General features: G+C 46.1%; 1 protein-coding gene across 1 annotated transcript; it reads right to left on the reverse strand.

The window, feature by feature from the left end:
- Positions 1-2,844: 2,844 nt before the first annotated feature.
- On the reverse strand, positions 2,845-9,958 carry ZNF114 (zinc finger protein 114). Its single transcript, XM_059382035.1, has 3 exons — positions 9,888-9,958; positions 6,813-6,939; positions 2,845-4,839 (listed from the first exon to the last, which is right to left on the reverse strand). The coding sequence occupies exons 1-3, from the start codon at positions 9,888-9,890 to the stop codon at positions 3,839-3,841; spliced, it is 1,131 nt and encodes a 376-aa protein (XP_059238018.1). The 5' UTR covers positions 9,891-9,958; the 3' UTR covers positions 2,845-3,838.
- Between the last annotated feature and the right edge of the window lie 4,908 nt (positions 9,959-14,866).

Here is a 14,866-nt window from a genome sequence, read left to right on the forward strand (position 1 = left end):
TTAGTCTCCACTTGGGGCTTGCAAGTAACACCTGTAGGTACAGACCTATATTCTAGGGCATTTAATAAATTGTGATGGGCGTGGATGGTATGTGCTGATCTCTTTCTTGACTTTTTTTTTTTTTTAAAGATTTTATTTATTTATTTGACAGAGAGAGATCACAAGTAGGCAGAGAGGCAGGCAGAGAGAGAGAGAGGAGGAAGCAGGCTCCCCGCTGAGCAGAGAGCCCGATGCGGGACTCGATCCCAGGACCCTGAGATCATGACCTGAGCCGAAGGCAGCGGCTTAACCCACTGAGCCACCCAGGCGCCCTGCTGATCTCTTTCTTGACTTTTTTTTTTTTTTTTAGATTTTATTTATTAATTTGAGAGAGAATGAGGGAGAGGAAGCTTGAGAGGGGAGAGGTCAGAGGGAGAAGCAGACTCCCTGCCGAGCAGAGAGCCTGAGGACTCAGGCCTCAATCCCAGGACTCCAGGACTATGACCCGAGGCGAAGGCAGTTGCCTAACCAACTGAGCCATCCAGGAGCCCTTTTTATTGACTTTTAACTGTATGTTTACATTTTCATATACTTTTGGGGAGCCATATTTCCCAATTTAAAAAAAATTAATAAGAAAAATCAGTATATAAAGAGCCATGCCTCAATATAGCTCTGTCTTATTCCCAAGAAAACATGAGATAAAAGCTTGTTTTGTTCTTTCCTTTAGACCAGAGCCCAGCAAAGTACAGCCAGTGGCACAGATCAGGCCTCTAAATTAAGAATGGTTTTATATTTTTAAATGGTTGGGGAAAAAAGTAACCAAAAGAAGATTTCGTGATATGTGAAATTATGTGAAATTCAAATTTCAATGTCTATAAATAAATTTCACATCCATTTGTTTATGTGTTGCCTGTGAAGCCTAAAATGCTCTTAGGCTCTCAGTCCTCAGCCTAAAGGAGATGCTCAAGAAGATATATCTGATTAACAACAGCACGGTCTCAAAAGCCAGAATAACTTAGTTCTGAAGGTTTTCTCTTGGCCCATTAATAAGCTTGATATTTCATATATGTACTGTAGTAGACAGAAGAATGGCCCCCAACAATACGTATGTTCTAATGTCCAGAGCCTGTGACTATGTTATCCTATTAGCAAAGGGGAATTAAGGTCACAGATGGAATTAAAGTTGCTAATCAGCTGAGCCTGAGATGGGAGATGATCTTGGGCTGTTTGGATGGATCTGATGTAGTCAAAAGGTCCTTATAAATGGAAGAGGAAGGACTCTAACAGAAGCCTAAGAGTCAGAGGAATGTGATGTGAGAATTCATCCACTGTCGCTGGTTTTGAAGGAGGGGAAAGGGCCATGAGTCAAGGAACGCAGGTGGCCTCTAAAAGCTGGAGAAGGCAAGACTATAAAATTTTCCCTAGAGCTTCCAGGAAAGAAGATAGCACCATGGACACATTGATTTTAACCCAGTAAGGCCCACTTTGGACTTCTGCCTGCCAGAAATGTGAGATGATAAATTCAGGTTGTTTAAAGCCACTGTATTTGTGACAACTTGTAACAGCAGCAACAGGAAACTAACACAGGCACTAAACCCTGAGCTTGACAATGAAAACTTTGTTTGGCTTGCTTTGAACCTCAAAAGAAGCTGTTTCCATCAGAAGGCTCCCTTAACTTCTGTGCTTCAGTTTCCTCAGTTATAAAAGGAAGATGATGAACATCTATTCGTGGAGTGGTGATGACAAACAAACATAGATTAAACAGAAAACTCACGTAATAAAGAAAATGACTAAACTCCTATGCATCTAATAACATTGTCTACAAATACATTAAACAAGAATTGATAAAGCTGCGAAGACTTTGATAATCTACTTCTCTAGTGGGATTTTATATGACAAGCTTGCTCAGTAAAAGACGGATGAAGAGTCAAAAATTTTATTTGTGAGAGAATGTAAAACACTCAAGGAGTAAAAATCAGTGTTTTGAAACACACAAGAAGCAGTTTTAAAAACACTGGCCCTACACTAGTTTTATCATTTAACTCTGGAGTTATAAAATGCTTCTTACTCTAACTAGGGGATCACCTCACATAATACGTTTAGAAATGAAGCCTGTTGCAGCCACAGACACCCAAAAACATGCTACAGGGGAGTGGGGGGTTCTTGTGTTTTGTGTGTTGTGTTATTGAGGCTATAACCTTCATCCCTATGATCCTAAAGTTGCTTGTGCTAATTCAGTGAACTTCATCCAACTTCCAGAGAGTAACTGGGAAAGAGAGCAAAGGGAACTTAGTTAAGAGAAAAAGAATGACAAACACTCTCCTCTTTCCAACAGCTGTCTAGGCATCCAAACTAATGAATTCTGTCAAAGATGTAAGCTCTACCTACTATCAGTTATGAGAAAAAGTAGAAAATGCATTTAAAAACCCTCAACAGGGGCACCTGGTGGCTCAGTGGGTTAAAGCCTCTGCCTTCGGCTCAGGTCATGATCCCAGGGTCCTGGGATCAAGCCCCCATCAGGCTCTCTGCTCAGCGGGGAGCCTGCTTCCTTCTCTCTCTGCCTGCCTCTCTGCCTACTTGTGATCTCTTTCAGATAAATAAATAAATAAAATCTCAAAAATAAAAATAAAAAAAAAACCTTCAACAGTGCTAACTCTGGAAAAACAAGTCTATGCACCCTTAGTAAAGAGGATGAGAAAAAAATAATATGGTCAGGTAATTGACAGAATTAGCTCCAAGAGATTGAAACGATCATCAGAACACTTGTCTCACATCATCAACATCATAAAGACCGCATCCTCTGACCATAAAGCCATCAAATCATGACCAGTAAAATCCAACTGACCAAAAAAAAAAAAAGCCTTATCATGGAGCACACTACACCACAATTGGAATTAAATGAGGTTTAAACAGATGTTCATGTTGGAGAGACCATCTGGATATAAATTCTAACAAATCTGCTACATACTGAAATTCACATGGCAGAGTTGCAAGGGCGCATAGGGGGATTTTCATCATCTTCTAGGATTTTATTAGAGAAGAAAAACTGGAGAATCACAAATTTTGGTCCCAGTTGAAGGATGAGATGATATAATAGCAGCAATCTTAACATTTACTGTGTTTCTCTCCAACTATGTACTCATCTTACAGAAGGCTTTCTTCTATCTATTACAATCGCAGTACCTCTCTGGCTGTAACTTAAGGAGTAAGTTTCAAAGGGGTCTTTCCCACATTCCTTACTCTGCAGTGTGAGTTCTTACAGGGATTACGTTGGGATTATGTTGAGACAATGTTGAAGGCTTTTCCACATTCCTTAGATTCATGGCATTTCTCTCCAATGTGAGAACAAATGTCTACTGAAGATGAAAGAAGTGGGTGCCTGGGTGGCTCAGTCTATTAAGCAGGGGACTCTAGATCTCAGCTCAGGTCTTGATCTCAGGATCGGGAGTTCAAGCCCCATGTTGGGCTCCATGCTGGGCATGGAGTCTACTTAAAAAATATTACTAGTTAATAAAAAATGAAGAAGTCATAAAGCAGGAAGGCATAAAACCTTTCTAGACCTTACCTTCACAAGATGTGAATATGTAAATGTGTGAATTCTCACATTTTCATCCTTCAGGGAAGACTTGAGTTCCCTTAACATGTCCTTATGTGCTTGGTCTTTTGAGAAAATTAATGAAGCTTTTCTCACATTCCTTTCATTCACAGGACCCCTCAACTGTGAATTTTTATTTTTATCTATTTATTTTTAAAGCTCATCTATTTATTTAAACAATCTCTACGCCCGACGTGGGGCTCAGACTCACAACCCCGAGAGCAAGAGTCGCAAGCTCTCCCCATTGAGCTGACCAGGCATCCCTCAACGGTGAGTTTTCAGATGGCTTTTAAATCTGTGAGAATTGGTGAAGTCTTTCCCACATTCCTCACATTTGTAGGGCTTCTTCCTAATGTGCTTTGCTAAGTGTTTGTCAAGGTGTAAGGTATATCTAAAGGCTTTCCCACAGGTCTTGCATTCATAAGGTTTCTCTCCGGTGTGAATTTCCATGTGTTTCCTAAGGAATGACAGATACACGTAACTTTTCCTACAATCTTGACATATATATCTCCCCTCTCTGGTCTTAGTCTTCCTGTGTGAGTCAGAATTTGCAATGTGGACAGAGGTTTTCGCACCTTGATTCTTCTCGTGATTTGCCTCTGCCATATCGGGTTGCCTCTGCACATCATGGGTCGAGCTATTTTGGAAGGTGATTTCACATGGATTAGACTCATAAGTCTTCTCTTTCATGGGAGTCTTGCATAACCTAAGGGAAATGTCTTCCTCAAAGGTTTTTCCAAATGGATCCCATTCATGGAAGTCCACCCCCCTGCAGATATTATTATGGGTCTGAAGCACATTGTTCTGACGGTCAGTCCATATTTTGGACTCTGGTTCCATCTGATGTCCTACAGATGGGGTCGTCTCAACATGCTGTAAGATTGTATCATTTTTGTTGTTTCTGTAGATCTTTTGATGACTGGTTAGGGCAGGATTTTGTTTCAGAATGTTTGAGCCATGTTTCTGGATACGGTTTCCTGTAGAATCTCTCCATGAGCGAGGCAGAGAGTTGTCCCTCATATCATGAGAGTCATGGATTCTAACCGGAGACTCATCTTTTTCGTGTACAGTGGCAACTCGCTTCAACTTTTGCTCCCTTTGTGTGAGTGGTTTGTCTGTTTTGTGGCATTTCCGGTCTTCTCCCAATAGGGACTGCCGGGAAGCATGGCTCACGGTGCATACTCTCTTTGCTTCAACAGGTGTCTTTTTAGCAAGAATGTCTGGCTGAGGGGTTGAGTTTTTTGTCTGATGTTGCTTTAGCAAATCTGAAATAAAGGGACACAAAAGTTAAGTTCTTTGTTGACCGTTAAGGTGGGTTGGAGATGCTAAAACAGGCAAACGCCGGTGTGGGTTTCTTTTCAAACATTCACTCAGCATATGTGAGGGGGATGTGAAAGGGAAGGAAGACCAAGCAAGTGAAGCAGAAAGACATCAGGGATTTGGGCCGCATCAGGAGCTTGACCGTGGTGATGATGGGTTCTGTGGGGATTAAGAGCATAGTCAGGAATGCCACATGGGCAAGAATGGAACAAAGAGTCTGTCATGGACTGAATTTGTGTTTCCTACAAAACCCTATGTTGAAGCCCTAACTACCCCCCATGGGATAGTATTTGTAGGTGGGGCCTCTGGGAGTAATGGGGTTGAGATGAGCTAGGACAGTGGGGGCCCCCATGATGGGACTAGCGTCCTTACAAGAGCTGGGGAATGGAACTCACTGTCTCTCCACCATGTGAGGACACAATGAGAAGGTGGCCATCTGCAAACCGGGGAGAGAGACCTCACTGGGAATGAACCTGCTGGCTCCTTGACCTGGAACTTTCCAGCCTCCAGAATGTGGGAGAAAGTCTGTGTGTAAGTCACCCAAGCCGTGGTGTTCTGTCATAGCAGCCCTAACAGACCAAGACAAAGCCCATGTGTAATTTTAAAGATGAAGGGGTGGGGCCCCTGGGTGGCTCAGTCGATGAAGCATCTGCCTTCACCTCAGGTCATGATCCTAGGTCCTGAGATCACGCCCCACATTGGGCTCCCTGCTCAGCGGGGAGTCTGTTTCTCCCTCTCTCTCTGCCTCTCCCCAGCTTGTGCACTGTCTCTCTCTCAAATAAGTAAATAAAATCTTAAAAATTAAAAAAAATTGCAATGAAATTCACTTAACATAAAAGTAACCATTTTAAAGTGTACCCTTCAGTGGCATCAAGGACATTGGCCATGTGGTGCAAAGAGCACCTCTACTCAGTTCCAGGACATCTCCATCACCCCCAAAGGAAAGAGAACTACAAGACCATGAAGCGGCCACTCCCTGTTCTTCCCTCCAGCCCTTGGTAACCGCGAACTGGCTTTCTGTTTCTATAGATTTGCCTATGCTAAATATTTCATATAAATGAAATCAGGTAATACATTGTCTTTCGTGTCTGCCTTTTTCCACTTAACAAGAAGCTGCATTTGAGGTTCGTCCATATTGCAACCTGTTTACCATATTTCATTTGTCCATTCATCTGTTGATGGACAGTTGGTTGATTCCCACATTGTGGCTGCTGTGGGGAGTGTTGCTATGAACACACCTGTATCTTCTGGAACATCTGCTTTCAACCCCTTGGGTAGATACTAAGGAATGGAATTACTGGGTCATACAGTAATTCTACACTTAACTTTCTGAGGAGCCACAGCTGTTTTGCACATGGATGAAATGGATTCTTCATCAACATTTCCACATTGGAAAATCCTTCCTTGTAAGGATTCCTGTCTTCCCAGCAGGCAGGTGCACAAGGTAAAATTCCCCCGCACCATTCCCAGACCAGCTTCTTGCTCCAATTGGGAGACCAGACTCTGTTTGCCTAGTTGAGATGCCCGGTCACGGGAAACGGGACAGTGCATGATGGCTCAAGAGAGCAGGGCCAGGATTTTCCATGAAACAGGGGTGCACATTGTGGTCTGCAGGGGTTCTGGAGCTAAGTAAGTGTGAGTAGGGAGCAACAAAGTGGTCCCTCTGTTCTCCATGTTCACCCACCTAAGGACCTCCCGAGGGCTGTTAATCAGGAAGAGAATAAAAATGCAATGCAATGGACAGATTTCCTGTCTCATGGGGTGAACTCTAGTCCACCCCCGGGGGGGGGGCGGTGGCCCCATCTTGGTTATTCAGCAAGTCCCACCCCATTTCTCAGCACAGCTCTGGGAACCTAGGAGGGGGTCTGACTCGCATTTGTCCTGGCCATGAACATGTCTGGGAGGGTAGGATGCTCACCCAGAGAGGCCAGGTTCCTGCAGTTTTCCAACATCACGTCTCTATAGAGAATTCTCTGCCTGGAGTCCAGGAGGGCCCACTCCTCCCTGGTGAAGTTCACGGCCACGTCTGTGAAGGTCACAGGGTCCTAGAACAACACACCCATTTGGGGAGCACTGTTATGAGCTGAAATGCGTCCCCTCCCAAGATATGCCAATGTCTTAACCCCCAGGACCTGTGAATGGGACAAGATTTGGAAAGAAGGCGGTTGTGAAAGAGGTACCATGAGGGGGCACCTGGGTGGCTCAGTCAGTGCAATGTGTGACTCTTGATCTTGGGGTTGGGGGTTGGAGCTCCACCTTGGGTGTAGAGACTGCTTAAAATCTTTAAATAGAGGGGAAAAAAAGCTTAGCAGTACAAAAGATCTGTCTAACCATTTGCTGTTAAATCATGGAAAGTGTGAACACGCATAATACAGGGAAAAGGAAATGCAAACAAGCCCTCACCCACCATCTACCTGTTTCCACCCATCCCCCTTCACTGCCCTTCTCCTATCGCATTATTGTCAACAAAACTCCAGCTATCATAGCATTGCATCCTTAAATACGTGCATTTCCTATCTCTAAAGCATGAGGAATCTTTAAAAATGGGGCCACAAGGGCACCTGGGTGGGCCCCGTGGGTTGAGCCTCTGCCTTCGGCGTGGGTCATGGTCACAGAGTCCTGGGATCCGGCCCACATCGGGCTCTCTGCTCGGCGGGGAGCCTGCTTCTCCCTCTGCCTGTCTCTCTGCCTACTTGTGATCTCTCTCTCTCCCTCTGTCAAATAAATAAATAAATAAATAAATAAATAAATAAATATCTTTTAAAAGAGAAACACGAGCAGTAGTGTTTTTATAGAATCAAATACCCTTGTCGGTCTCGGAAGACCCCCCATATGACATTCGGTCACCTGAGCCTTTTAAGATCTGTAACACTAGCTGCAGAAGAGTGCACAATGAGCTCATTTTCTCATTTTCATGAATTAAAGGAAAAATAAGGAACCTTGAAAAGACAGGCAAGGATCTACAAAAGTGGCTGCTTCTGCGCAGCCAGGAGCCTCGAACAGAGCGAACCAGGGCAGATGGAGGAAGCCTTCAAGATCTACCCCAACCAACCTGCAATTTTTTAAACACATTGATCTATTATTACATATTCCAGAAATACATTATCAAGCAAAACACAACCTACAATTAAATAATTTACAATACAATTGATGAGGTTGGCTTTTTTTTTTTAAGCCTTGAAGTCATCTTTTCCAACTAAAATAAAAATTCCTTCTACTGGAGAGATTTAATTAATGGCTTTCATATTTCAAAATTCCCTAGGGGTGCAAACAATGTACCAGGTGTCAGAGTACCCACATCTTCTTAAATACACTGATTCTCGGGTTGTAGATCGAGCTCCACATCAGGACTCCCTGCTGGGTGGGGGGAGCCTGCTTCTCCCTCTGCCTCTGTCGCTCCCCCTGCTTGTGCTCTCTCTGTCTCTCTCTCAATCTCTCCCACAAATAAAGAAAGTCAATCTTTAAAAAATATATACCGAATCCATTTCTTAAGAAACAGACATCCATCCTACCTAGGCTTCAAAATGCCAAACATTTATGTGGGGTCCCCAAGATCCCCTCGCATTCACTACTCTGGGGTTCACGCGAACTCAGGTTTTCACGAAACAAACAGAAACACGACCCTCAGTATGACAAAGTTACTAAGTGTCGGGGCAAGCTGGCGATTACAGGCAGCCCCATCACCGTGAATGCAAGGCTGCAAACCCGCCCTACCACTCATCAGGTGAAGAGATCAGACCCCGAGGAAACCAGCAGCAAAGTCAAAAGGATTCTTCCCCACCCCCCCCCACCCCCTTACTTGTTTGCTAACTCACCGATAAACTTTGTTCCCTAAAAATCACAGCCCTCAAAAATGCTGCTGTTTGACATCCTATCAGTAAGAAAAGTACATCCCACTCCTGCCTGGGGGGGAGTCCTGAGTCACTTGGACCGGGAGGCAGCCTCCAAGTGCAACTCTGGGCAGACCTTCAGATAAGGGGTTTGGGACACAACATTCCACCTCTATGTGACCTTGTAGTTTCCAAGGGACAGTCCGGTCCAGATCATTCCTTCACACGCAGTTCAGCCTGAGCCTATCTAAGCCAGCCTGCAGTTACATTTACTCTGAATTCCACCCCCTCCCTTCCTCCCACCCCCTCCCCGCCCCGCACCTCTCAATCCTGTAAGGAATGAATGCCTCCATCCCTTCATTTGCAAGGTTCCTCTCTGGGGTGGATCTCTGTCTCTCTGTCCTTGCAACAAACCCAGATAACTGGGGCTCCGGGTGAGTCCCTGGTGATCTCAGACACCCTGGGGTTTGGAGCAGTGGGAAAAGCAAAAAACAAAACCAAAAGAGAATTCATAGTTCTGGGTGGGCTCAGGTAAGCAGGTGGAAGGAAAACACCCACATCGGGACAGTGAAACTCGTTCCCACCGCTGCCCGGAGCTTCCCTGGGAACAGACCTTCCTGGAGTCGGTGAAGGACAAACAGGCAACTTGTTGAGACCAGGGGGTTTGATCCTGTCCACTCCCCTGAACTCCTTTCACCTTGGCCTTTTATAAATGCCCTTAACCGAGACCCCAGTTCCTCAAAAAGGAAGAACGTGCTTCCGGACCCTACTCAAATCCGGCAACCCTTTCCCCAGAAGAGAACCCCAATGGCCATCCCCTCGATCTGATTGTGCCCAGAATTTTTCAGCTCGCCCTAATCACGACAGACTCCAAGACTTACCTGGATCTAAACAGCAACCCCGCCCCGCCCCCGCCCCGCCCCGCCCCGCCCCGCTGCAGCCCCACCTCCGCCGCAGGCGGGTGTCCCCCAGCCCCGGCCAGGGAGTGCCCCCTGAGGCAAGGAGAAAGGCGCATTTAGGGCTCGACGCGCGGGCCACTCTCGGCCTCCTCTCTCCTCTGGGACGGAAAGAATCAGGCTTCCCCGGACAACGGCTCCCTACTCCCCGGAACCTGACCCGGTTCCCCCAGCAGTGTGGACTCCGCGAGAACCGCGCACACTCACCATCTCAACAACACCGGCTTCGGGACCGGCCTGCGGGCAGCGCAGCCTAAGGGCTCGTTCCCTGTGCGAGGCAGAGGGTTGCAGGGCTGAGGACCGGAGGAGTGGGACTGTAAAAATAACTAAAGAAACAAATAAAACAAAACGACGCCCCCCCCCCACCCCCCAGGAAGGATCGACGACAGAGACTCGTCCTGCCCAGGCCCTTTGTACCTGCTTCCGGACCCCCTCCTCAAAATGGATGGTTTGAGGGATTGGGTAGGGGCGGAGGGAGGAGGAGCCACAGGAAGGGGATCCTGGGACCTGCACCCCTGCCGGGCTCTGGGACTCCCCCTCTCCACCCCCGGGTCCCGCAGAACTTTCTCCCCAGCCACTTCTGGTCCTTGGGGGAGCCCGGAAATAAGAACCACTTCCCAGGGAAAAGAGGACTTCTCAGAGCTGGAAAAGGACAGTGTGGTGGAAGGGTCCCTGGTTTCCCTCTTGGGCCCCCCCCCCTCTTTTCCTTTTGCAACCTTCCCCACTCGGCGAGCGCGGGCTGACGGATAACTGCAAGGTTTGCGCGAACAGTCCTCCGAAAATACTATTCTGACCGTTACTGGGATTGAACCAGCGACCCTCCGGCGAGGAGCAGGAGCGACCTCCGATCCCAAATTCCAGCGAAAGAAAACAGCTGCCTAAAATTCAGCCGGCGAGGGTCCCGACCCAGCTCCCCTCGCTGCTGTCAAAGCGCCTGGATCCGGAGTCACGTGACCTTCGGGCGCCCTGCGAAACCCTTCGGTGGAATAAAGCGTTTAACCTCAATTAGAGAATTTATTCTGGATGGGCCCCGACAAGACGTGATTTACATGCCCCTCCCCCCGCCACCCTGTCACCTCCCCTCCACCCTCCCGTCCTCGCCCTCCGCCCCTCCCCCAAAGACTGAGGCCAGCCCAGCCCGTTCCTCTGACTCTAGGAAAGAAGGGCAGGGAGCCACCAAAAGTCCATTAAATCAATTAAATTTGTCTTAAATGTCTCTTTTCTAGTCATGCCATTCTACTCTAAAGCTTTCATTGTTTAATACTAATATATACCTAAACTCGTTTTTCAAAAAATAATCTCTACTCCCAAGGTGGGGCTCGAATTCACAACCCCCCCCCCCCCCCCCCCCCCCCCCGCCCCCCCACCCACCCCCCCCCCCCCCCCCCCGCCCCGCCCAGATCAAGAGAGATCAGCAGTCCCACTGAAAGAGCCTAGTGGACCCGCACCCAAGGACTCACTCACAGACCACTGGATGCAATAAGCAAGAGGATTTTAATCGGGCATGCTCGGACTCCCAGGGACACTTGACCACAAAATCCGCGAGGGATGGGTCAGTGTCTGAGAGCCCGGATCTGTTTCGGGAATGACTTAATATAGAATTTTACAGTCCATTACATCAGAGCTCTCACTTTTCTAGCCAGTAATTTCAAAGCCTTACAGCAAGGCCTACACACAGGTAGCCACTCCTTTAAAACCAACCATACATTCTGGCCAGTCACCGTTCAGGTAGTGTACAGTAGAGGGTACGTGTTGAATTGCACATTTCTAACCTTTATCTGTATAGTGCTGAACCGCACGTCCGGCCTTGGTACGGGAGACAACCCTTATCAATTTTACTTAGTAGTAGGGGAAATTCTTAACAGGGGAAGGGTATAACTTTATTTGATTACACAGCGAGCGAGGGTTTAAGCAATTTTTCATTTCGTAGCAAAGCATTAGAAGCATTATTATACAGAAGCCAGAACCAGCTGGGTTAAACACAGATTTTTGCTATTCGTTATCCTGTTATGCTGCTTGCTGACTCCCTTATCTATGGTCAGCTGGCCACAGTTTCTTAGTTAGCATGAGCTGGTTATAAAAAGAATGTTAAAACTTATAGGCTATACTATAGTTCTGACCTGGGGTCCTTCACCACATGCTCCGCTGACTGAGCCAGCTGGGTACCCCCTAAACTCGTTTTTAAAAAAATGCTTCATTATTTTTAAAGCAGTATTAGGTTTACAATAAAACTTGGGCGGTACAGAGATTTCCCGTATCTCCCCGGCCCCAAACATGGTCTCCTTCCTTATCAACATTACTCTCCAGGATGCCTTTTTTTTTTTTTTAAGATTTTATTTCTTTATTTGATAGACAGGGATCACAAGTAGGCAGAGAGGCAGGCAGAGAGAGAGAGAGGAGGAAGCAGGCTCCCAGCTGAGCAGAGAGTCCGACGTGGGGCTCGATCCCAGCACCCTGGGATCATGTCCTGAGCTTTAAATATGCCTTTTATGAGTGGAGCTACTGCTGTATTGAAGACTTCTTCCTGTTCCGCAGACGGGCCAAACACAAAATCGTAGGTAAAGGATTTGTCAGTACCAACCACCACCTGAGGTTCCCCGGTACGAAAGAAAGGCACATCTGGCAGCCCTCACTAATCTCTTTGGGGACCAGAGGGCGACATCGCAGTGCCACTCTTACAGGAATTCCCTTCACCTCTCTTAACCCACTGAGCCACCCAGGCGCCCCCCCCCCCTTTTTTTAAACCAGAGATGAACTTACATACAGTAATCAGCCAAAGCCCATAGTTTGCCTTGGGGTTCACTCTCCGCGGTGTACACTCTATGGATTTGGATAAATGTGTCCATCTATCCATCACTGTAAATTCACACTGAGTATTTTCACTGTCCTAAGAATCCTCTGCGCTCTGTCTCTTCCTCTCTCTCCCTCTATCCCCACCTACACTACAATCAATTTCTGTTGTGATAAATATACACAACACATGAACTCTTGCACTATTTAAAGGGTCTAGTTCAGTGGCATTAAACCCATTCCAACCGTTGGGCAATCATCCCCACTGTCTGACTGCAGAACGTTTTTCTCTTTCCAAACGAAAGGTCTGTATCTATTAAAGACTAAATCCTGCCAATTGCAAGAAAACCGACTTTTATTCACCATAGCCTGGGAAGGAGTCTTTCCGATTGCTCTGAAGAGGTCCTCCAAAGCTTGTTAGCTGCTGGGGACTATATCTACAGAAGGGAGAGGGGTATCTGTTTGTAAGCATTTCTCTAAGTACTTGAGCATCACAAGGTATAACTTGTTACAGTTGTTAAAATTAAGGTTTACGGATTTCCACTGAGACACAAGAAATACCCTCAGGTCATCTTAATACATTATGTTTTTTATCTGATTGTTTAAAAGTGTTGCTTGCATGCCTCTGTTTAACTGTTGTTTATTTTTCTGGCTTTGATTCTTCCTTGAGGTCACTTGAGAGGGTCACAGAAGGCTGACATCAGTCACTTAGCACAATTTGATTTTACTTTTTATTTTATTTAACTTATATTTTTATTTTTAAAAGATTTTATTTACTTATTTGACAGACAGAGATCACAAGTGGCAGAGAGGCAGGCAGAGAGAGAGGAGGAAGCGGGCTCCCTACGGAGCAGAGAGCCCAATATGGGGCTTGATCCCAGGACCCTGGGATCATGACCTGAGTCAAAGGCAGAGGCTTTAACCCACTGAGCCACCCAGGCGCCCCTACTTTTTATTTTTATTTATTCTTATTTTTTTCTTTGTTCTTTTTTTAAAAGATTTTATTTATTTATTTGACAGACAGAGATCACAAGTAGGCAGAGAGGCAGGCAAAGAGAGAGGAAGGGAAGTAGGCTCCCTGCTGAGAGAGATCCGTCCCCATGGGGGGCTTGATCCCAGGACCATGGGATCACGACCTGAGCTGAAGGCAGAGGCTTTAACACACTGAGTCACCCAGGTGCCCCTACTTTTTATTTTTAAAAAATATTTTATTCTCTTAATATACCTGAGAGAGAGAGAGAGAGCACGGGCACAAGCAGGAGGAGCAACAGGTAGAGGGAGAAGCAAGCTCCCCAAGGAGCAAGAAACCAGATGTGGGACTCAATCCCAGGACCCTGGAATCATGACTGGAATTGGGGGCAGACTCTTAACCGACTGAGCCACCGAGGTGTCTGAACTTAGCACAATTTTAGTGCATGTCCCCATTTCCTTTTCCCTCCAGCCGCTAATAACCTCTACTTGCGTTCTGCCTCTATGACTCTGACAATTCTAAGTACCTCCTAGAACTGGAATCATATAATACTTGTGCTTTTGTGTCTGGCTTTTAATTTAATTTTTTAAAAAGATTTTATTTATTTATTTGACAGAGATCACAAGTAGGCGGAGAGGCAGGCAGAGGGAGTGGGGGGAAGCAGGCTCCCTGCTGAGCAGAGAGACCGATCCTGGGCTTGATCCCAGGACCCTGAGATCCTGACCTGAGATGAAGACAGAGGCTTAACGCACTGAGCCACCAGGCACCCCATTTTATTTAATGTTTTCAAGGTTCATCCATGTCGTGGTCTGTATCCATGCTTTGCTTCTTTTTTATTGGTGAATAATATTCCACTGTAAGATTACACCACATTGGTTTATCCCTTCATCCGTTCATTGAATGTGGGTTGTTTTCCCCTTTGGGCTTTTGTGCATTATGCTATAAACATGGGTGTCCAGGGGCATCTGGCTGGTTCAGTTTGTATAGCGTGGGACTCCTGATCTCAAGGCTGTGATTTGGATCCTCAGGTTGGGTGTAGAGATTGCTTTAAAAAAAAAAAGTCTTAAGAGGGGCACCTGGGGGGCTCAGATGGTTAAGCGTCTGCCTTTGGCTCTGGTCATGATCTCCAGGTCCTGGAATGAGCTCCAGATTGGGCTCCCTGCTCAGTGGGGAGTCTGCTTTTCCCTCTCCCTCAGCCCCTCCCTTTGCTTGTCCTCCTTCTCAAATGAATAAATAAAATTTTAAAAAGAAATCAAGAAAAAAAGTGGGTGTAAAAAACACAATTTTTTTTAAGTTAGTGTTTTGTTTTGTTTTTTAATTGTCTTGGAGATGTGGGAAAGCATTGCATTTCCTTTTTTAAAAAGATTTTATTTATTATTTGACAGAGAGACACAGAGACAGGGAACACAAGCAGGGAGATGGGGAG

The sequence above is a fragment of the Mustela nigripes genome, chromosome 17, assembly GCF_022355385.1.
Source record: "Mustela nigripes isolate SB6536 chromosome 17, MUSNIG.SB6536, whole genome shotgun sequence".
Classification (NCBI taxonomy): Eukaryota; Metazoa; Chordata; class Mammalia; order Carnivora; family Mustelidae; genus Mustela; species Mustela nigripes.

Coding starts and splice junctions, on each gene's coding strand:
- ZNF114 (XM_059382035.1), bottom strand. Junction 4,840..6,812: donor CAGGAACCTGGCCTCTCTGG/GTGAGCATCCTA, acceptor CCTTTATTTCAG/ATTTGCTAAAGCAACATCAG.